Source organism: Perognathus longimembris, chromosome 16 (genome assembly GCF_023159225.1).
Source record: "Perognathus longimembris pacificus isolate PPM17 chromosome 16, ASM2315922v1, whole genome shotgun sequence".
Taxonomy (NCBI): Eukaryota; Metazoa; Chordata; class Mammalia; order Rodentia; family Heteromyidae; genus Perognathus; species Perognathus longimembris.
Window position 1 is genome coordinate 58,511,938 of NC_063176.1, and position 23,368 is coordinate 58,535,305.

General features: G+C 61.7%; 1 protein-coding gene across 2 annotated transcripts; it reads right to left on the reverse strand.

The window, feature by feature from the left end:
* Positions 1-334: 334 nt before the first annotated feature.
* Fgfrl1 (fibroblast growth factor receptor like 1) lies at positions 335-15,136 on the reverse strand. Of its 2 annotated transcripts, XM_048364431.1 has the most exons (7): positions 14,860-15,136; positions 5,798-6,070; positions 4,676-4,756; positions 4,285-4,569; positions 3,847-4,200; positions 3,173-3,645; positions 335-346 (listed from the first exon to the last, which is right to left on the reverse strand). In XM_048364431.1, the coding sequence occupies exons 1-6, from the start codon at positions 14,945-14,947 to the stop codon at positions 3,218-3,220; spliced, it is 1,509 nt and encodes a 502-aa protein (XP_048220388.1). In that variant the 5' UTR covers positions 14,948-15,136; the 3' UTR covers positions 335-346; positions 3,173-3,217. The 2 variants fall into 2 exon arrangements, with proteins under 2 accessions (XP_048220388.1, XP_048220387.1); XM_048364430.1 differs by lacking the exon at positions 335-346 and having other exon boundaries at positions 3,152-3,645.
* Positions 15,137-23,368: the final 8,232 nt, after the last annotated feature.

A 23,368-nucleotide genomic window follows, 5' to 3' on the forward strand; every position in this document is an offset into this window, starting at 1 on the left:
CAGAGCAGAACCCACCTCTCATCGACTCTCCCCAGGACTCCCAGGAGGGCTCTCTGGTCACAGGAGGCCCCAGAGCCATCTCTGCCACCCCTCCTGCGGGTAATGCAGCACCAGCCTCAAAAGGGGCAGGGACAAGGGGCCCACCTTCTGCTGCCTCACAGGTGGCTCTGGGCCTCGCACCTGGCAGGGTTTGGCCTCGGGGTCCGGATGGGGAGTGGGGCGGGGCTCCTGGGGCACCTCTCCTCTGCCCATCCCGAGAGGCCTGCTCCTCTGCATCTCACTGATGGCCCAGGGGTCTCTGCTTCCTGAAGTCTGCAGCTGCCCTACTTGTGGAGATCCCCGGGGTCTCTCTTCCCAACCAGGTGTCTGTCGGGCAAGCCATTCTTTCTGGAGGACATCTGCTCCTCATGAGCCACGGGCCCCTGGGATCCTGTTGTGTCCTGGTCACCGTAGCGGAGCCTCTCCAGCACCTACCAGCCGGAGATGGCCCCATCACCCATAAAGTCAGGACTGGTTCAGCGTGGGTCCCCACCCAGGCCTGGCCCAGTGTCCTTGAGGACACCAGTAGAGTCCAACCTCAGGAGGCTGGTGCACGGGCCGGTCGCACGCTGCTCCCGGGGTGGGGAGGGAGGAGGGATCTGGGAAGTCCCACTGGTGACTGAGCAGCCACGTTTCATCTGTGGGGCCAGGCAGAGTGACACTGCTGTCAGGGAAAGGCTCTTGGAATTACATTAGCTGGGCGGCATGACGCACACCAACATGTGGGCAGACCACCACACTGGCAGCTTGGGTGGGGAACTGTGTATGGGAATCTCTGTGCCTTTCTCGAGGTTCTGAGCACAGCATGGGCTTCTCCCCAGCCGCCACGGTGGCCAGGTGAACCGGGGCCGCTTCCTCAACGGCAAGGACCACGGTTGCACCACCACGCGTGGCTGACACTCGGAGCTTTGAGGCCGAGTGGCAGTGCTGGGCCGGCCTTCCCTTGCAGACAGAGGCCTCTTTGCCAACGCTCTATAAAGTGGAACCGGGAGAACGAGGGGCCACCTGGGTGTGGGGGCATGTGCAGTATGGAGGGGTGCCGCCTGGCCAGGTGTGCAGGGGTACAGGTGTGGGCAGTGTTCCAGACAGACACCAGGGTGCCGCCACAGTCAACAGCAGCCTGGGCCCCTCCCTATGCTGCCAGCAGAGCTGAAAACCCAAGGCCTCGTAGGTGAATCATGGGCAGGGACAGGCATCAGCACACTGCAGACAGGCAAGCACACGCACACCCACACCCACACGTGCACACATCAGCACGTGTGAGCACACGTGTCCATGCACACGAGCACACATGTGCACAAGAGCACACACGAGTCCACACACACACACACGGGCAGGCATACACATCAGCACACATGAACACACACGTCCACATACGTGCATGTATCAGCACGTGTGTGTACAAGCACACACGTCCATGAGCAGAGGGGCAGACATGTGAGGACGTGTGTCCATGCATGCATAATCATGAGTGCACAAGTGAGAACACGTGTCTATGCACACACGGGCAGGCGCACACATGTGAGCACACATGTCCATGCACACGTGGGCAGGCGCACACAGGCACGCATGAGTGTACGATACACATGTACATGAGGGAGCACACACATGAACAGGCACACACATCAGCATACATGTGAGCACACACACCCATGCACACATGGGCAGGCACACACAGGCACACATGTGCATATGATACCCGTGCACACGAGGGAGCACACACATCTCTACACACGAGCAGGCACGCACATCAGCACACACGCGAGCACACATGTCCATGAACACATGGGCAGGCACACATGTGAGCAAACACATGTCCACACACACACGTCCACATCAGTACACAGTTGAGCACACACGTGTCCATGCACACATGGGCAGACACACACGTGAGCAAACACATCCATGCATACATGAGCAGGCACACGTGTCCACATACATCAGCACACATGCACATGAGCACACATGCCAGCACACATGTCCAAGCACACAAACAGGTACGCATGTCCACATACGCACAGGCACGCATCTGCACGTGTACACAAGTGAGCACACATATGGGTAGGCACACATGTGAGCACACAATGTCCACATACACATGCATACATCAGCACACGTGTGCATAAGTGTGAGCACACATTCATGTGCACACATTAGCAGGTATGTGTGCATGAGTGAGCACACTTGTCCAGGCACACACATATCCATGCACACATATACACACACATACATATCGGCACACACATGTCCACACACGGGAAGGTGCACACATGTGAGCACAATATCCACACGCATCAGCATGTGTGTGTGCACAAGCGAGCACATGTGTCCATGCACACACGGGCAGGCACACACATCAGCACACAGGTGGACCATTCACAGGCCAAACCCAGGTAGAAACACCACAATGAGGAAAAAGATGCACTTTCTTGTTTAACAAAATAAATTAAATATACGAGGCTTCAGCTCAAACTCTCTATAAAATTACAGAGGCTGGGGCTGCTTCGGGCAAGGGGTGGTGGGTGCCTGGCCCCGAGGGTGTGAACATCCAGCCCGGCAGCAAGGCCAGGCAGGTCCTGCACCCCAGGGCAGGCCAGAGTCCTGCAACCCAGCCTTCCTTCCATCATTATTAATATTATCTTCATTTCTTAAATATAAATATGGAGGCCCTTCTCTCCAGCGGCGGGAGGATGGCGAGTCCCTTCCGTCGGCTACAGCCTCTTGGGCTAGCTTCACTCTTTCACCCTAGCCCAGGGTGCTGGGGGGCTCCTGGACACCCGGGGGGCCAGCGGGGGGCCACGAACAGTCACAGGCTGGGCAGGGCCGCAGTGGGCCGGTGGGGGTTACCACCATGACTTCCTCCTAATGGGACTGGAAGGTTCCTTCAACTAGCACATTGCTACATGTCACTGCAAAGTCACGAGTCAAATCTTCCAGGCTCTCAGTCCGTGTGTGTGTGTGTGTGTGCACGCGCGTGCGTGCTCATGGGCTGCACACGCATGTGTGTAATTGTCTGCGCATGTCTGGCGGTATGTCCATCTGTATGGTCAAGAATGCATGTTTTGATGGGGGCCCCAGTGTGCTTCCCTCCTTGCCCCCCGTCTGTCTGTCTGTCTGTCTACCGCCCTGGGACCCCCGCAGCCCTCCTGCACGGGGCATGCAGCGAGGCGGCTGCTGCCTAGCACTGATAGTGGACGTGCTGGTGCTGGTGGACCTTGCCCTCCACGTGCGAGTGTGTGTGTGAGTGCATGTGTGTGTGTGTGTGCACATCGGTGTACAGTTTGGGGTACAGCTTGGGACCGGCAACCGAGCCGGAGCCCAGCAGGTGCTGGGGGGCGGCGGGGGCTCCATGCTCTTCACACAGACCCGCGGCCAATGCAGGCGAGTCCTTGTCCCCACCGCGGTCCCGGACCGTCCCCGGGAGGCGGTGCCCAGGCCCCGGAGGTGCAGGCGTGGGGGCACATGGCTTCTTCTTGGCTTGGCAGAGCCAGAGCAACACAGTCCCCAAGATGAAGACGGCTCCGGCCGGGATGCCGATAACCACGGGCCAGGGCAGGCTTGTGGTCGAGGACGAAGGGGCCACAGGAGGCCCTGGCGGCTTGGGGTCTACAAGAGAGAGTGAGGACAGTGTGGGGAGGGGGCGTCTCAGCCAGACAGGACTGACTAGCACACAGAGAGCCCCCCCGGGCTGGCCGTTGTCAGGGGAGACCGTCTGTGTGGCCCCACCCGGCGTGTCTGACGCCAGGGCCCCAGGACGGCCAGGCTGGACTCGGAGGGAGCGTGGCGCGAGGCAGGCAGGCTGCGTACCTGGCAGCACAGTGAGGAAGGCGCTGCGGAAGCTGTAGCCCATGGTGTTGGCGCCCAGGCAGATGTACATGCCCGCGTCATCCTGGCGGGCCCGTGAGATGAGCAGCTTGTTGAGGTAGGAGCCGTCCGGCCGCGACCACACATCGCCCGTGGGCAGCACCACAAACTTCTGGCCACCCACATCGATGGTGGAGTTGTGGCGGCCCTCCGAGCCGTATTCCACCCGCTTCAGCCACTGGATCACAGGCTTCACGTCGCTGCGCACCTTGCACTGGAAGGATGTGGTCCCCCCGAAGTCCACGGTGGTGTTCACGGGGTGCGTGCCTGTGAGCACTGGCTTGGAGCGGGTCCGCTCTAGGACAGGGACAAGCAGGTTGGGCAGCCTCCGGCCCCATCGGGCCCCAGCTCCCGGCCCCGGCCCCGGCCCCTGCTACTCACGGATCACATCCACCTTGTAGGTAGCGTTGATGGCGCCCACCCGGTTGGACACGCGGCACGTGTACTTGCCGCTGTCCTCCGGCCGCAGGTTCTTCAGGCTCAGCGTCCATTTCCTCTTCCTGTGCTCACCGGCCTCTGGGCGTGTCAAGGCTTGGTCATCCTTCATCCACGTGATGTCAGGCCGTGGGTGCCCGCTGGCCACACACTTGAGCCGCACGGAGCTGCCCACGGGCCGGGCAATCACCCGGCGCCGCATCTTGGAGGGCTGCGTGAAGCGGGGCCGTGCTGTGGGGTGAGGCGGTGCTGAGGCCAGTGAGGACGGGTCGGGGGGACACCCTGCAGACAGCCACCATCCCGCCCCGGCCAGGCGGGGCCCCTCGCCCACGCTCACCCCACTGCTGGCTGGCTGGGTCCTCCTGGCCCCCCGAGGCGCTGCCGGGCCCCAGGCTCTCTCTTCCTGGACTGACATCATCTGCAGAGAGGGGGGGCAGTAGGAGAGAGGGTGAGGGGCACAGGGAGCCCCTTGCCAGACCTCAACGCATCCCCAGTTGGAGCAGCCATAGAATGGATGGGCACACCCCATCTCAGGGCCCAGGGACAGCTGGGCCAGGGCCTCCTGCCAGCTCTCTCCCTAGTGCAGGTGACCCTGACAGACATGGGTGGGACTGAAGGGCTGGCTTTACCACCCCGGCTCCGGGGGTCTGAAGGACCCAGGAGGGGAGGGGGCCGGGCCCGCCAGCAGCTGCAGTAACCCTAGCCCACATCAAGGGCCCGAGGGCCTGGTGCAGACATGGCTCACATACCACCCGGTCATCGTCCCCTTTGAAAGGACACTGGTGGGGGGTGGGGGGAAGCTGCAGTATTCCCATTCCACAACCCAGAGGGGTCTGTGTTTGGACGGTGCAGAGGGAGGGGGAGGAGGGAGGGCGGGGCTCGCTGAGGAATGTCCCCTGCCACTGTGTGCGAGCCGCCTCCTGCACAGGCCAGGGACCCAGGGCCACCCTGCCGGACCTTGCCTGCGAAATGGCCCAGCTTGGCCCGGGGCCCCACACCAAGGAGTCCAGCAGGGAGGGCGGGGTGTGCCTGGTACCAGTGTGGGGAGGGTGCGTCACTAGGGACACCTGTCCGTCCCCAGTGCCCAGGCCTCTTGCGTAGAAGAGAACAGAAAGGCCATTCCCTTCCCAGCGGCTCCTCTGAACTTTGAAACCTGAGCCTCAAAGTCACGGCCGACGCCAAGGCGTGTCCTGCCAACACTGTGCCCTGCGGTGGGACCACCACCTCCAGCCTCCCCGCTGCCCGGGAGGAAGGGGTCCAAGCCTGGGCCTGCGACTGGGTCACGGGGACAAGTCAGAGCTCCCTGAGCCCATCCCGTCCCGATGGGGGCAGCAGGGTAGGTTTGCTGTCCTGGGCTGTGCTGACGCTTGCTCCAGGTAGAGTCCCCAGGGGCACGCGCAGCCCTTCCACCCACCCCACGCCCACGCCCCCCCGGCCCCTGGGCTGCGCACCAACTGACCCATCACGATGAGGGTATAGTTGACGCTGAGGCTGCCGAAGCCATTGGTGGCCTTGCACACATACACGCCTGCGTCCTCGGCCTCCACCTCCTTCACCTTCAGCCCCTGGGGCAGCACGCGGAAGCGGCTCCAGCCGCTGTGGATCGTGCGGCCGTCCTTGGTCCACATGGTCAGTGGTGGTGGGTCCCCCTCCACTGGGCACTGAAGCCGCACAGTACGGCCCAGCCGGCCCACCTGCCGTGGGACCACCTTGTCCGCCATTCTTGGGGGGCCTGCAGAGATACAGGGTTCAGTCGGGTGGGGGAGGGCATGGGGCCTCACCTAGACTCCACCCGGGGAGTCCACTCAGTGAGGCAGAGAAGGCCCCTGACTGTAATGACAGCAGCGGTGTCCACCAGAGCCCACTGTTTGCGGGCCCCAAGCACCTGGCGGGGGACCCCCGGGGTGGGCAGCCTGTAGCATTAGCAGTCCCCTCTCTGAGGAAGGTGAGGAATTGCCCCCGACGGCTCAGGACCCAGTCTGGCTCAATAATCTTTCGGAAAGCATTAATCAAGAAAAACAGGGCCCTCTCCCGGCCACATGTTCCCGGTTGGGAGAGGATGCGGCCTCAGGGACAGGAACAGCAGGTGGCAGGCTCTCCCCTGCACACCTTGGGCCTCAAAGGAAGAGCCAGGCTCCCCCCGCCGCCCCCCCCCCCGGGCCCCGCACAGGCTGGGAACCAGCACACTCTACCTCGACACCCCATCCACCATCAGCTCCGGCCACATCCAGGCCTCCTGCTCAGATGGAGCGTTACTGCTGCCCTCGCCCCGGCAGAGGCAGCCGCCGGCCCCTGGCTGCCCCAGCATGCAGCTTGCTCCTTGGCAGGAACATCCCAGGTACAGCAGTCTGGGCGGCTGCATCAGAGCCACTGCTTGGGGATGCCTGAGGGCACATGTGTTTTCCATGACCAGCCGGCACTTCCTCCATGAGCAATTAGGCCGATGCTGCTGCTGCCTGGAGCCCAGCCTATACACTTCCATGGAAGTCCTCAGATCTCAGGGCTCAGACCTGGCCTCACAAGGCCCGACACACGCCCCAGGGCCCAGCCCCTGCGAGGGGCTGCCGCCAAGGGAGAGGGGTCCAGCGCACCCAGTGTCTCCCACTCCCCTCAGAACCCCACCCCGAGCCGCAGGCCAGTGCCAGCAGCCCCCTCCTCACCTTCCTAGTCCTCCCCGGAGAGGGAGGGAGAGCAGAGGTGAAAAGGAGGACTCCCGCCCACCTGTTCCCTGATTATGTGCTCCCTTCATGGACCACCCAGTCAGCAAGGCCGGCGAGGCGTCGTTGTCCGGCCCCCTCCGGCACCAGGCTCGCAGTAGGAGGGGCTCCAGCACACTCGCCAGCCCCCCAGGGTTCCACTGGAGTATTCCCAGGCCAACTCTGCCCACCACCTGTCACTGTCTGAAATTCCACCACTCACAAGGTCCCCCGGGCCACAGGGCAGTGAGGGAGTGGCCGAGGTCCTGGCTGGCCCCGACGGCCCTGGACAGACCTTTCCACACGTGCTAGCTCACTCACCTATAGGTGCACGCAGGCGTGCACACACACAGCTGCTCAAGCAGCTCCCTGGGAGAGCTTAGCGGGAGGCTTCTCGGGGGCCATGCTAACCCAGTACCCCACACCAGACAGTAGGCCGCCTCGAGCTGACACGCCCAGATGCGGTGAGCCCTAAGAGAGGTCACCCTCTCCCAAGCCTCCTCCTCCCTGCCCCAACTCAAAGGAAGCCAAGCCTAGGCATGGGGCACACCGGGAAGCAGGAGCTCCGAGCATGACGTGAACACATGGAGAGGTGGGGAGCCCCGTACACACAGAAGGGCAGAGCCAGGGTCTGCCAGATGGCCAGAAGCATGGTCCTCGGGGCCAGCTCTACACGATGCATGGCAGGGCCAGACGCTGGAGCCAGCCTTATCCTAGAGCCAACGGCTCCCACCGGCCCTTCCCCCCTATAGGTACCACTGCACCCCACTGCCTGGCTAGGCCCCTGAGCCCCAGGCCTCCTATGAACACTTACACAGAACCCCCAGCAGGAGTCCAGGCCCCCAAGACTTCTGGGAATGCCAGCTATGGCATGGCAGCGGCTGCTCTATATTTAGCTCAGAAAATACAAGTCCCCATTGTTCTACCTGGACAGATATTCAACACACTCAGCCAGTGAGGAAACTGAGGCAAAACTTGAGGCCTTAGGCAGGAGGGGCATTGGCTACCCTACACCCCACCTCAGAGGAAAGCAAGCAGGGTGGAAACCGCTTGGGGCGGTCTGCTGACTGTGCCTGGGCCTGCTGAGGGCCCCCTGCTTCCCCCCCCCAGTCCAGGAAGCCCCAGCCCTGCCACTGGCCGGAGCCCTGAGAAGTCCAGCTCGGGTACAGTGCAGATGGACGGGTGGGGCAGGGAGCAGGCATGAGTAAAGGGGGGCTGGGGTGTGTTCTCACCCCTCTGAGGATGCAGGAAAGTGAGCACTGAGGTGGAAGGGCCTGGCTCCAGCACAGGATATCGGGGGAAAGGCTGCCATCATCCCCACCTCAACTTAGGGAAGACGTGTGTGTGCAACACATGTGACCACAGGGGATAAAGACCAAGAAACGGGCCGAGAGGCCTGAATCCCATGTTCTGGACACCCCAGGAGACCCAGGCCTGCCCAGGAGAGTGCCAGGCTCCCAAGGCTTCGACAAGTCCGTGAAGCCCTAATGGGTCAGGCTGAATGCCTAACTAGAGGAGGCGACCAGCAGGCTTCCAGGAGAAGGCAAGCAAAGAAGGTGCGGCCACAGCATCAGGGCCCAGGGGCTTGGCTTGGGGTCCTGGAGGGAGGCACTCGGGCTGAGAGCTGGGGGCCTGGCCTTGTGATGACCAGGCCCCGCCCTGCCACTGCTGACCTTGAGCTCTCTTCCTGGAGGGGACTGGTCCACGTGCAGCCACAGTGAGGAGGCACTACGTGGGAGCCACAAGGCCAGCTCAGGGCCAGCTGCAAGGGATCACAAGGCCAGCTCAGGGCCAGTTAGGCTCAACTTCAGAGTCTGGGGAATTTCTGGTGTTGAAAGAATTTGCTGGACTAGGTATGGGCCTGGCTATGGGGTGGGGCAGCTACCTAGGAGCTTAGGGACCCCCCCCCCAATACCAGAAAAGCAAAGGGGTTTGCTGAGGGGTTCTCAGGAACGTGTGGGCTGGGCATCAGTGGCTCACACCTGTAACTTAGCTACTCAGGAGGCTAGGATCCTGGCTCAAAGCCAGTATGAGCAGGGAAACCTAGGTGCCTCTTATCTCCACTAACCACCAAAAAGCCAGAAGTGGACCTGTGGTTCAAGTGGTAGAGCACTAACTAGCACTGAGCAAAAAACTCCAGAGACAGCACCCCCAACTCTGAGTTCAAGCCCCAGGACTGGTACTAGGAACAACAACAAAACTAGAAAGGGGGAGGCAGGCAAGCAGAGCCTTCTGGACTCCCTGTACATGGCTCTTTGTTGGGGGCCACAGCAAGAGCCAACCCAAGTGGACTCCATCATGATGTGCCGACCACATGCTGCACATTCTGTTGCTGGCAACCTGATGGCCAAGGTAGTAACCAGGCCCTAATTTTCTAAAGGACTTGTAGCCACAGCTAGAGCGAGTGGCTACATGTTGGTGCCAAGCCACCTGGAGCCCCATGAAGGGGGTGAGAAGTCTCCCCATAGGCCCCAAAGCCAGCCCTCTACCCCCCCAGAAGGCAAGACCAGGAATATCCTTCTGAAGGGAGGGCTCAGGTGCTATCACAGGACCCAAACCTCCATCAGATGAGGGGCCTGGCTCTGTCTCATCCCTGAAGCCTGGCCCTCATAGGTACATGCACATGTGGAACACACACACACACACACACACACACACACACACACACGTATGTATGCTCAGTCCAGTCCCAGGGTGGACCAACAAACTAATAAGCAGGTGGCTGGGTGGTAGGGTAGGGTTCTGGCCGGGTGGGATGGGCCTGGGATCCTGACCAGGTAGGGTAGGGTGGGGTGGCGTGGGTCTGGGGTGGGGTCCCGGCTGTGTGGGGTGGGCCTGGGATCCTGGCCAGGTGGGGTGGGATGGGTCTGGGGTGGGGTCCCGGCTGGGTGGTGTGGGCCTGGGATCCTGGCCAGGTGGGGGTGGATGTGGGGTTCTGACCAGGTAGGATGGGGTGGGGTGGGTCTGGGGTTCTGACCAGGTAGGATGGGGTGGGGTGGGTCTGGGGTTCTGACCAGGTAGGATGGGGTGGGGTAGGTCTGGGGTTCTGACCAGGTAGGGTGGGGTGGGGTGGGTCTGGGGTGGGGTCCTGGTCGGGTAGAGTGGGTCTGGGATCCTGGCCTGGTGGGGTGGGGTGGGTCTGGGGTTCTGACCAGGTAGGGTGGGGTGGGGTGGGTCTGGGGTTCTGACCAGGTAGGGTGGGGTGGAGTGGGTCTGGGATCCTGGCCTGGTGGGGTGGGGTGGGTCTGGGGTTCTGACCAGGTAGGGTGGGGTGGGGTGGGTCTGGGGTGGGGTCCTGGTCGGGTGGAGTGGGTCTGGGATCCTGGCCTGGTGGGGTGGGGTGGGTCTGGGGTTCTGACCAGGTAGGGTAGGGTGGGATGGGTCTGGGGTGGGGTCCTGGCCCGGTGGGGTAGGCCTGGGATCTTGGCCAGGTGAGGTGGGGTGGGCCTGGGATGGGGTCCTGTCCAGGTGAGGTGGGGTGGGCCTGGGATGGGGTCCTGTCCAGGTGGGGTGGGGTGGGTCTGGGATGGGGTCCTGGCCCGGTGGGGTGGGGTGGGTCTAGGGTTCTGACCAGGTAGGGTGGGGTGGGGTGGGTCTGGGGTTCTGACCAGGTAGGGTGGGGTGGAGTGGGTCTGGGATCCTGGCCTGGTGGGGTGGGGTGGGTCTGGGGTGGGGTCCTAGCCGGTGGAGTGGGTCTGGGATCCTGGCCTGGTGGGGTGGGGTGGGTCTGGGGTTCTGACCAGGTAGGGTGGGGTGGGGTGGGCCTGGGATGGGGTCCTGTCCAGGTGAGGTGGGGTGGGCCTGGGATGGGGTCCTGGCCCATGGGGTCCTGCCCAGGTGAGGTGGGGTGGGTCTGGGATGGGGTCCTGGCCTGGTGGGGTGGGCCTGGGATCCTAGCCAGGTAGGGCGGGGCGAGCCTGGGATTCGGGCGGGGTGGGGCGGGGTCCTCCAGGATCTTTGGGAGCTTCTCTGGAAGCTCTGGCAGCACTTCCGGGGACCGCTGGCTCCCACACACTAACTGATGCACAGAGGGCCTACGTGGCAGGCACGGTATCACCAGACTGCGCCGCCGCCCGGCAAGGAGCCCCATGTATACCACCTGCAGCAGGCAGGGGCCGCCTGGGACCCATGGAACACGGACTCCCAGATCCCCAGCCCTGCCCCAGCCCTCAGCCACACACTGACCCGATGGACCAGGGCCCACCACTCGGGTCCCTATCCCAGCCACTGAGCAGGCCGCTCCCCCACAGACGCTGGCCCTGGAGCCTCAGAAATGTCAACACAGAGCTTCCTGGGCCCAGAGCCCTGAGACAAAGCTCGGGGTCCCCTGGAGGCTCTAGGGTTCCCACAGGCGCTTGGAGGGGGAGGGATAGGTGGTCAGCCTCAGGCATGCCAGGCACCCTAGGCCAGACAGCTCCTGGCCTGTGCGCACAGACGTCTCAAGGACAAATGAGGCGGGTGGGGGTGTGAACCCAGGTCCTGGAGGCCAGGAAGCACAGCTGAGGGCTCAGGGCACCCGGCAGCCAGCATGTGAAGTGGGGCCTGGCCCTGCAGCCACTACCGAGCCCCGGCGGGCTCCAGGGAGAGCAGGGTGCAGCCCAGGAGCCACTGGTTAGAGGGTCGTAGACCATGAACTGTTCCGTGAGGGGCACCTTGATCCTCACTGTGCCCAGAGAGTCTGGGTGCCCCCTGCCAACCCCATACCCAGTCCCGGGCAGCACACACCCCCTCACCTGCCAACCCCACATCCGGCACAACCTCCCCCCTCCGCCTGCCAACCTCATACCTATCCCAGGGCAGCGCAGCGCACACACACACACACACCCGCCTGCCAAGCCCACACCCGGCCCAGGGCAGTAGAGGGTTCCCTCTCCATCCACTGTAGAGGCCCCATTCCGGTCTCTAGGCCCCGGGTCAGCTTGCATAAATCTCTCAAGAAATAAACACTTGAGAAGAAGAGTCCTACTTTCTGCCATGCTAGAAAACCTTGGATGTCAGCAGCTTCCTTCTGTTTGCCACAGCTGCCTCCTGCCCTCCACGGACCCACCTCTTGTCCTAGGCCTGGATGGCCGGGCCCTGCCCGGCCCCCTACCCTCGCCATGCTCTGCTTGGTCCCACCCCAGCCGTCCTGGGCTGCAGCCCCACCCGGGAGGAGCCTCTGCCTCCTCCGCCCAGGGGCAGTTGGATTGGGCAAATGGGCTGTGCCTAGGAACATACAAAGACCACTCTAGAGGCATGTGGCAGGCACAGGAGGATGTCTGTGAGGTCTAGGCACGCCTTCCCTTTCACCCACTAGAACTATTGTTTGGATATGTCACCAGACAAGGCCCGGTGGGGCAGAGGAGGCTGCCTGGCAGGCAGGTGGCCAGCCCCGGCAGCGAGTCTCAGGAGCCACAGTCCACCGCCCCCAGCACAGTCAGCAAACACCGAGCCAAGGCCAAGCAAGCCCCAGGCTGGAGGCCTCGGCCAGGGAAAAACCAATATTTCCTCTAGTTAGGGCTATAGCGCAAGGCAGGCAGGCAGGCTGAAAGGCAACTTGGAGAGCCTGGAGGCCCATTGATTCCTGCACAAAGGATAAAGGCGTCTGCGGTCAGTATTTCTAGGCCCAGCCAAAGACGACTTTGTTCACTGCTCCCTCCCCCCGCCTAGGGGACAGTGATTTATTTTCCCTTCCAGGAGTGGGGCCCCAGATGTGAATGGAGGCTGGCCGACATCCCCATCTCATAGCACCCAGGCCGGGCTTCTGCACCACACAGCCACCTCAGCTCTGAGCGTGCGCTGGCCAGCCAGTGGGCCAGTGCCACACAGAGCAGCCTCACCATGGCCTTCTCCCTGCACGGTCACCCCTGCCCGTCCTCCTGACACAGAACCAAGGTGAGCTGCCCGGGGGATGCCTTCCTTACAGCACGGGGCAGCCCCAGCCGGCACCCTGGCCACAGAGGGGTCAGCTTGCCCGAGCACGGTGCTGGGTCCGAGGACGGGAGAGCCATCCCCTGGGCTAGCCGTTTAATCCTGATCCCTGAACTGTCCTTGCAAAAGTGCCAAGGCAGCACTTCCAGAAAGCCCACCTTCAGTCAGAGCGGTCTTTGGAAGGCATTTCATTCTAAACCTTCTGAGTTCCTATTGTAAGAAATGAAGTAGAATGAAGAAAGTTGAGTTCTATCTTCTTTTCAATTTAAAAAAACAACAATCTAAGTCAAACCCACCAAAATTGTGAAACTTAGGGCAAAGGGGAACTTTTAAAATATGATCCGAATCTAAGGAAACAGAATTCCAGAAGCCGTGGCACCCCAGGGAAATGGCTTTCAAAACAGCCCAAGCTCCACTCCTGGTTCTCCAGCTCTGCTGAGGTCCGAAGGGGTCTCGCTCACCAGAGAAGCAGGACTTCACCTCACCCCTCCAGTCCAGGCTGGGCCTGGAGGAAGTCAGCACACGGCAGGAAATACGTCCCTCCCCACCTTCATCCCAACCACAGAGCCCTTGCCTGGGGAGGCCGTCCCTCCCAGCCCCCTCCTGCCGCAGAGGGCCAGACACAAGGTGCAGTCTCAGAGCCGCGGGCATGGGAACGAGGGCTGAAGAGGGGGCTCGCCGGACTCCCTTAGTGACGAAGCAAGGTTCTGCACACCCATTTTCACCCACTAGTCAGTCTTAAGCCATGGCCAGTGACCATGGCAGGCAGGATAGAGGCCTTCAGAGCCTCCCTGGACAGAGAACAGGCAGGTGGGGGGGGGGGGGGGGAGGGAGGGTCCCAAGAAGATGAAAGAGAAATCAAAATCTGTCTGCAGGAAATGAGGGGGCTCGCCCGGCGTGGCCAGAGTGCCCGCATGCCCAGGACACTACCCAGCCCAGCTATGCCTGGACAGCCCCCACCCTCTGGCCAGCCAGTCCCAGCAGGCAGCAGGGGGAGGGGTATGGTGGCATAAGGCCCACCTGGACTGCCACCCGCCACCCAACACCCGAACGTAGCCATATAAGGCCAAGTTGGGCTTGGTGCGCACTCTGGGCGGCAGGGGCGGGGTGCGGCGCCTCCGAGGACTGGAGGACGGAGCAGGGACGATCCTGAGTGGTCAACGTAGCCAAAGGGCTGGCCACAGGTCCCGCCTAACCAAGGCAGAAGCCAGCACTGTGTCCTCCGATCCTGGAACATGGCGGGCAGAAGTCTGCAGGCACATATGACCCAGGGGTAATGGGTGCCCTTCACCAGGGCGGGGCCAGAGGCAAGGCCCACACTGCCCGAGGGACCCGCGTGGCAGTACACACTACCACACGGCCCAGAGCCGGAGCTTCCTGTCCTCAGGTGTCTCCAGGCCAGCCCTGGTGAGCAGGGCTGCCGGTGCGGCCTGCGTGGGGTAGGCGGGCCCAGGGCCCGGGCTGGGTCAGCCGGAGCCCCTGGATGGGGTGAGCTCCAAACACAGGCCCTCCTCTGTGTCTCCTGCAGACCCCAGGCTGGCCGTCGGGTGGGGTGGGCGGTCCTGCAAGCTCCCGGGGACGCATTCGGACCTACCACGGCCACCAACTGCCCACTCACGGGAACCCTCCCCTGGCACGTATCCGTGTGAGCGCGTGCGTGTGCAGACCCGGCGCGGGCCAGGGCCTGAGACACACGCACACCTTGGCGGCGGAAGGCGTCTCCCGAGCGAGCTGGGGGTACAGGGCAGAGCGCGGGAGGCGCCCCGCCGGTGCGGGGCCTGGCGGGGTGGGGCCGGCGGGGCGGGGCGGCGCGTGCCAGGCGGGCACCGAGGCAGGGTTCAAGGCCGGGGGGGGGGGGGGGGGGAAGGGGCGGCGCCGCGGCGGCCAGGGCGCCGGGCCGGGCGCCAGGACTCACCTCGCGCGGCGGCGGCCGCCGACAGGGCCCCCAGCAGCAGCGGCGGCAGCAGCAGCAGCAGCGGCGGCGGCGCGGGGCTCGGCGTCATCTCGGCCGCTCCGACCCGGGCGGGGGCGCGGGGCCGGGCGCCGCTCCGGGCCCCGCGCGGGCCCGCGAGACCCCGGTCCGGCCCCCCTCGGCGCCGCGCTCGGGGCGGAGGAAGCGCGGCGGGGCGAAGCTGAGCGGATCAAAGGCAGACAAAGGGTTGACGCTAATTGCCCGCCGCCCCCGCCGCCCCGCGCCGCGCACCGTCTGGACTCCCGGCGCGCGCGACGCGGGCCCGGCCCGCGGGACACGACGCCCGGCGGCCCGCAGATAATCGCCGGCGCCATTAGCGGACAAATTTGAGCCCGGGGGGCCCACGTGGGGTGCGGGGCGGGGGCGGGGCAGGGCCGCGGGCCAGGCGGGAGCGGCGGCCGCGCCGGCCCGGGCCCCGGCCCCGCGGCCCGGCGCGCCCCGCCCGCGCCCCGCACTCGGACCCGCCCGGCCAGCCCGCGGTGGGGGGGGGAGGGGGCGGGCGCGCGGCGCGGGGCTCACCTCGACGGGGCTCGGCCGACGGGCGCGCGGCGGGCGGCGGGGTCAGGGCCTGGCGCGAGGGCGGCGCGCCCGGGTCATCGCCGCCCCGGGCGCCGCATCCCGCCCCCCCCCCCGCGCCCCCGGGCCCGGCCGGGGCGGGGCGGCGCTACCTGGGCGCGGGCGGCTGGGGCCGGGCTGGGGCGCGGGGCGCGCCGTCCGGGAGGGCGGGCGGCGGAGCTCGGCGCGGGCCGGGGCGCGGGGCGGCGGGGCGAGGGGCCCGGGGCGCCGCGCCGCGAGGCGTCCTTCCCTGCGGGGCTTTGTCAACTCTCCCGGAGCGAGCGCCGAGCCGCCGCGCGCCCCGCCCCGCACAACTTCCGGCCAATCCGCGCGCTCCGGCTCCCCCCGCGCCCCGCCCCGCCCCGAAACTTTGCTCCAATCGGCGCGCGCTCCCACCGGGCTCCGGGCTTAACCCTCGCGGTGCGGCGGCCCGGCGGGCGGACGGCTCCCCGGGGCCCGCCGGGCCCGCCCCGCCCCGCCGCGCCCTCGGGCCCGCCCCGCCGCGGCGCCCGCGAGGCCGAGCCGGGGGCCACGCCGCCCCCACCACACCCGCACCGCCCCACGCTCGGATCCGAGCCCCCCCAGCCCCGGGGCTGGCCCTGGCCGCCCCGTGTCCCGCCCGAGCGGTCCCCGCCTGGATCGTGGCCCGGCGCTTCCGTGCCTGGAGGTCTGCGCCCGGGGAGCTGACGGGAGCCGAGGGAGCTCCAGCCTGCTCGGGGACGGGCCGGTGGCAGGTCTCCGATGACAGGGTACGGGTGGGGGCCCCCGGGGTGCTGCCCTGGACACCTGGCTTTACCTGGCACCCTCCCACGGCCCCCCTTGAGGCCTGTTAGCCCAACTTCTGTAGTGCACCGGCCTCGCGCCAGGACGCGAGTAAGCGTGATAGACGGGAACTTTTGCCCTTGCTGCCAGGCAGGGTCTCGGGTACCGCTGAAAAGCCAGGCACGTGAACACGAGTGACTTGCCCACGACGTGGCATGGTACAGCACCCAACCCGTGAGGCTTCCCTAGCTCAGCAAGGCCCTCAGCTGCCAGACCCCCCCCCCCCCACACACACACACACTCCACCAGGAGAACCCAAACCCTGCGTTCTCTGGCCTGAGTTGACAGACAGAATGAGTGCTCCCCTCCGTCAACGCTTTATCAGAACCAAAATTCATCACATTGATCGTCCTCGGCCTCAACGAGACCCACGGGAGCCCTGGACCTAGGAGATCTACAGCATCAACCACCCCTCAGCTTGGGCCACGTTACCCCTCCCTTCTTCACTGCCAAGGGACCCTGGCTGTGCTGTTCTAAGAGCCCTGCGGGAACAGGCGGCCTCAGAAGCCCCTCGTCCAAGAGCCCCAGGGAAGACTGAAATGGGAGGACTTGCCGGACAGTGCGCCTAGCCCCAGATTCCGTCTCAGGGCATCTGGCAGGTGGGTGGAGGTAAAAACAGCTCACAGCCTCCTCTGACCCTTGTGAGCGGTTGGGCAGGTGCTGGGGTCTCAGGTGCTCAGGACAGAGTGGGATGCAAGTGGAGCGGTCCGGGGCCAGTGAGCCTTGACTTTGCCCACGGGCTGGGGAAGAGACACTATGGAAGTGTGAAGAGCTCAGACAGGTGTGCGGCTGGTAAGGACAGGTGTGTAAGGGAGTGTGGGAGGTCAAAAGCAGGAGGCGGCCCCTGGAGGCGGGGCTGTGGGCAGGTGCAGCTACCACAGCTGGGAAGGGAGGCTGGGCCAAAGGGGTGTGTGCAGCAGGTGTGTGGGGAGGTGGGCAGGCCTGCCCCTCAACCCCTGCCTCCAAGCCCCCTGACCCTCTGCCCCCTGCCCCCTAGCCTCCCGACCCCCTGGCCCCTGCCCTTAGCCCCCTGCCCCTGGCTCCTGACCCCTAGCCCCCTGGCCCCTGTCACCCTGGTTCCTTCTCCCCTGCCTCCTTGCCCTCTGCCCCTAACCCCCTGGCACCCTAACCCCTGACCCCTAACCCCTGGCCTACTGCCCCCTAGCCTCCTGGCCCCCTACTCCCTGCTTCCAGGTCTCTGCCCTCCTGCCTCACCCCCATAGCCCCCAGCCCTGGCTCCCATTCCTCCCTGCCCCATCCCCTGCACCTGTCCCGCTCCTGCCTGCCCCTCTCAGCATGAGAACGTGCTGCCCCCTGGTGGAGGCAGGGGGTATAGCAGCTCCCAAGGGGACCCACCTGTGGCTCAACACGCCTGGGCTCCCAGGGAGGCCGGCTTGGTGTCCAGCCTGGGTGCCCAGAGGCCACCCAGCCTCACCAATCCTGGAAGTGGCACAGCACCCCAGCAGCAGCCTCGATGCTCCTGGGTAACAGGGGTCCCCAGAGCGCAGAGCCAGACCACCAGCACAAAGCCCTGCCCCCTTAACGAGAAATCTGAGTTGGTAGCCATTCCCTGAGGGCCTTCCCGCATCCACCCACACAGACATCATCTGGGGGTGCCATCCCAACAAGCTGGGGGACTGCACAGAGCTTGGCAGACCTGAGAGGTATCAGGGATAAGATTCACACCCTCATCTGACAGAACAACTTAATAACCAGTGGAGAACATAGGTGAAAGCGACACGGGAGACCACAGCCAAGACAGGAAAGATGGAGACCAATGGCCGTCCCTCTCCCCTGCTCCCAGGGAGAGCCCGGGGGACAGAAGCAGAGGGCAGGATTTTTTGTTGTTGTTGTTGCCAGTCCTGAGGCTTGAACTCAGGGCCTGAGCACTGTCCCTGGCTTCTTTTTGCTCCAGGGTAGCCACAGCACCACTCCTGGCCATTTTCTATATATGTGGTGCTGCGGAATGGAACCCAGGGCTTCATGTATACAAGGCAAGCACTCGTGCCTCTAGGCCATATTCCCAGCCCAAGGGCAGGATTTTGCAGGTGCTTTGGAGAGCTGCAGAACTCCATGCAGCACAGAGACGCACTGACTGGAGGAAAATTCCAGAGCCACACGGGGCTGGGCATACTGCATAGCCAGAGAGTGGCCTGGGGAACAAAAGAGGTCAGCTGGGTTAGGAAGAGGAGCATGGCTCGGTGGGAGGGAAGACTGGCCCCCACCAGCAGTTCCAGCCTCTCCCAACAAAGTGTGCACAGAAGACTCACAGGGCTATATAGTGCCCTCAAGTACCCCAGCCACATCCCAGAACCACATGCAGGAATATTTATATATAAGTATGAAATATCCTGCACAATAGTGGCTATGAGATAAAAACAACATGGCACGGAAAGAAGCAGGAAATTATAGACTGGGGATGGAGGAAGCAATGTCCTTCAAAACTGCCCAGAAGCCACAGGCAGTAGAGTTTGTAGCATGGAGCATCACACACACTTTCTGTGGCTCTGTTCAGTATAGGTACTACAGGAGAGTTGGGAGAGGTGGCACACATCTGGAGTCTCAGCACGTGGGAGGCTGAGGCAGGACATGGGAAAGGCCAGTCTGGGCTACATAATAACACCTACCACCAGAACAGCAATCAAAACAAGAAAAAAAAAAGATGCTGCGGGAAAGACTGAAGATATCACATACAAACTTGGGGTGGGGGCAGGGGGACCTACAGCCTTAAAGTGCTAGTGTGAAAATAAAGTGCCTGCGGGAAAAAAAGATAGGATGAGATTGTTGGAATGCTGAAAAAGTAAAGCTTATTGGACTTGACCACAACAGAAGCCCCCCCAAATTAAATAGAAATGCCCAGAGGGGTGGGTGAAGCCTCAGTGAATGGTGGCATATACCATTGTAGAAATGCATTGGAGACTGGAGGCCTGAACACTGAGAGATGGACATGGAAAAGCAAACATTCTTAGAAAAAGTGACCTGGTTTTCCAAAAGTGATTGGGGAAAAAAAATTGTAAAGAAAATTAAGTACCAGTGGCTCATGCCTATAATCCTAGCTACTCAGGGAACCAGGGTCTGAGGATTATGGTTCAAACAAAACCAGCCTGGGGAAAGAAAGTCCATGAGGTTCTTATCTCCAATTATCCAGCAAGGCTAAAAGAGGATCTCTGGCTCAAGTGGTATAGTGCTATCTTGAGCAAAAAAAATCGTGAGGTCCTCCCTGAGCTCAAGCTCCAGTATTGGCACAAAAAATAAAATAAAAAGGCTTGAGCCCTACCACTTTGAGCCACAGCTCCACTTCTGGTTTTCTGGTGGTTAATTGGAGATAAGAGTCTCACAGACTTTCCTGTCCAGGCTGGCTTTGAACTGTGATCCTCAGATCTCAGTATAAGCCACCAGCACCCAGAAAGAAAAACACTTTAAAAACAAGGGCAAAGTAAGGACTCTTTAGGATTTCTCATCAGGAAGTGTGCACTAAAGAAATGTCAAATGAGGAAGTGGCACTGTGGCTCAAGTGGTAGAGCACAAGCCTTGAGCACAAAGAGACTCAGGTTCAGTGCCCGGTCCCTGAGTTCAAGCCCCATGACCAACACACACACACACACACACACACACACACACACACACACACACACACACACAAGAAATGTCAAATGAAAGTCTTTCGAGAGGCAAGATAACATGCCAGACAGAAACCCCAGTCTACACTGAGGACAGGAGAGCACCAAATGTGAAGACTGCGTGAGTAGCTATGTGAACCACTTGTCTTGTTATTTAAGTCTCTAAAAACAGAACTACCTAACAACAATTCACAGAGAGATTTTCATGTGAAAATCCACATGTACCACAGCAGCACAGACTGTGAACAGAAATGGAAATATGGCATCTGAAGCCAGTGGAAACTAGACTGTGACAAGTTAAAGATGTTTAGTACAAAGCCAGGTGCTGAAATATATGCCTGTAGTCCCTGCTACTTGGGAGGCTGGAAGTCTCAGGCCAGCTTGGGCATCATAGCAAGACCCTATCTGAAGCAGAAAGAAAAACTGGGCATAGGGGTCAAGCTTGTAGTATAGCTACTTGAGAAGTAGAGATTGAGGGCATCATGGATTGGGCCAATCTAGCCCCACCCCCCAAGAAGTTCTAAGGCTCCATCTCAACCAGTGACTGGACCCTGGCCACCCCAGTGACACAGAGGACCACAGAGGGGATTGTAGTCCAGGGCTGCATGGAATAGAGCAATACCCTAGTTCAAAAATAATCAGTGCACAAAGGGACGACACTCAAGCCATTTGGACTAGCACACGTGGGACCCTGAGTTCAAACCCTAGGACCACCAAAAAGGGAAAAAAAGGTGCTATAAATTCCCAAACAACCATTAAAAAGAAGGTATTTTAGCTAATGCAACACCAGTGCTTTAACAAGTTAACCCTACACCTGACACACGACCCAGCCGTTATGTCCCCTGTGTTTAGCAAGTGGAAATGAAGGAACACTCCCTTGGGCATGTAAGCCATAGCATCACATACCTGCCACTACTTAGTACAGCTTGGCATATTTGAGTGTGCCAGAGCAGCTTTATTTGTAACAGCCCCAAAGCAGAGACAACCCATAGAAATGTCCATCCGTGAGAGAATGGCACAACCTTTCTCTGAACCACACCCGGGTGCAGCTCCCCAGCCAAGGGGGCAGCCACCAACAGCAGGATACCACTGGTGGCAGCCGTCAAAAGCGAGGGAGTATTGTATGGCTCCGTGTTACAAAATGGTAGAAAAAGCCCATTGGTCTTTTGGGTCACGCAGGCTGATCTCAAACTCCTAGGCTGTCAGTCCTCCTGCTTCAGCCTTTTGAGTAGCCGAAACCATGGGTCTGGAAAGTCCACTCATCCTTAGTAACACAAAGCAGGCCAGTGGGACTGAGTGAGCTCAGGGAGCTAAGGTAATTTGGGAGGTCATGGAGATGCTCATAATTTAGTCTCACTCTGAGTGCAAAACTTAGGACCTGCCAAACTCACCACGTTGTTCACTTTCAGAAGTGCAGTTTTCAACATGCCAAATATGCTTCAATAAAGGTGTCACTTGGAAAGTAAAGACAGCTGGGTTTGGTAGCATATACCTGTAAGCCTAGAACTTCGGAAATTGAGGCAGGGGGATAGCAAGCGCAAGACCAGCCTGGGCTACAAAGTCTAGATAGATGAATAGATTAGACAGATAGATGGATGGATAGATAGATGGTTGATATAGATTTGACAGGTGGTTGACATGGATGGATGACAGTCTTTGTTTACACAAACAACCAAGTTGATACTAGAAGGGGACAGAGGGGCAGGAAGGCTGTGGAGACACAGCTCCCTGCTTTGTCCCCGAGCATGCCCCTGCGTGCTCCCGAGTCAGGTGTGTGTCACCTTGGCTGCTTCCACGCACCCTGGCCTGTTGGTTTCACTGCCTCCCCTGGGGCCTCCACAGGCACCCTCACAGAGCTTGACCCTCCTCAGAACCGGGGCTCTGCTGCCCATTTAGAGGGACAGTGAGCCACCTGCCCTTGGCCTTCCAGGAGCCCCTGGGTGCTGCTACAAGCGGAGAAACAGCCCTTGATGCCCTGGTTCCCAGCCCTGACCCAGCGTCCCTGTGATGGCTGGAGTCTGAGTGTGGGTGGGTAGTATACAGAGTGGGAACTGAAGTGGTGACCAGGGTTGGATGACCATGAGGCTTCACGGTGGGGTCAGTGTCTGTATGAGAAGCCCAGAGCACTTGGCCACTGAAGACCAAGACAGGATGCTGTCTTTAAGCAGGCCTTCCCCCGAGACCAGCCCTGCCTGCCCTTGAGTCAGAACTTATAGCCCCCAAGACTGTGAGACATGAGCATCTTGTTTAAGCCTCCAACCCAAAGGTGCTTTGGGGGCTGGGGATTTGAACTCAGGTCCTGGATGCCGACCTTGAGCTAGTTCCACTCAAGGCTGGCACTTACCACTTGAGTTACAGCTCCACTCCTGGATTTTTGCTGGTTAAGTGGAGATAAGAGTCTCACGGACATTTCTGCCCAGGCCAGCTTCAAACCTCGGCCCTCAGATCTTAGCCTCCTGAGTAGCCAGGATGACAGGCGTGAGCCACCCCTTCTGAAGGTGCTTTGTTTCAGCAGTGAGGCGACCACACCACGAGTCCTCTGAAGTTCAGCCTCCCACCCCAGGACTCACATGACAAGACTCACAGCAGTCTTGCTTCATGGCCGGCCATGCAGGATGTGGTCAGCGGTACTGGACAGGGAGACGCTGGGAGGACAGCAGGTCAGGAAGGCCCCACTAGTTTTATGCTGACCCACTTCCTGCCGTGATTGGACTGTCTTTCCAGAAAATGTACAACTCTGCACCTAAGCTGGACCCCTGCCGGAGACCAGAGAAGATGCCGCACTGGCCTGAGAAAAGCAAGGTGTGACCGGAGAAGACACCGGAATGGGCCTGAGAAGACCGCCGTGGGAGCCTCTCCCCAGGTCTCTCTGATGGAGGTGCTCAGCCGGCCCTGTCACTGGCCAGGGTTCTCCCTGAGGCCGTTCCTGCTGCTTCCTGGGACAGCAGTCCAGGGAGCCATGGCGGGGTTGGGCAGGGTGGTGACCAGGCTGCCCTCGGCAGCTTGGTGCTCTCCTCGGTGGCCCTCTAAGAACTGCCGGCTGGCAAGCTGTGCCCGGGGCCCTGGGGGCAGGACTCTGTGAGGCCCTGGGGGGTCAGTGGGCAGGGTCTGCCCCTGGAGCTGCTAAGTGGGGGTCTCTGAGGCCCAACCTCAGCAGAGGAGGGAGCCTCCTGCCGGCAGTGCTAGGTGCTGAGTGCTCCAGATCACCAGGGGCGGCAAGCCCCACCCTTCGTGGGAATGTCCAGTCTGGTCTGAAGACCAGAGACCCAGGTCCTAGAGGCTGTGCCTAAGGCGTCTACCAGCCCTGGGGAGGGAACACCCCGTGTGGCATCCCTGAGGGACTGCCATGCTGTCACCTGCCCTGGGGAGGGAGCACTCCCTGAGGGACTGCCATGCTGTCACCTGCCCTGGGGAGGGAGCACTCCCTGAGGGACTGCCATGCTGTCACCTGCCCT

Bases quoted from the DNA above. Each gene is read 5' to 3' on its own strand.
- Fgfrl1 (XM_048364431.1), bottom strand. From the start codon at position 14,947: ATGACGCCGAGCCCCGCGCCGCCGCCGCTGCTGCTGCTGCTGCCGCCG. The intron at 4,570-4,675 runs GTGAGCGTGGGC...CTCACCCCACAG, and splicing joins CCCAGCCAGCCAGCAGTGGG to CACGGCCCCGCTTCACGCAG. The intron at 4,201-4,284 runs GTGAGTAGCAGG...TCCCTGTCCTAG, and splicing joins CTACAAGGTGGATGTGATCC to AGCGGACCCGCTCCAAGCCA.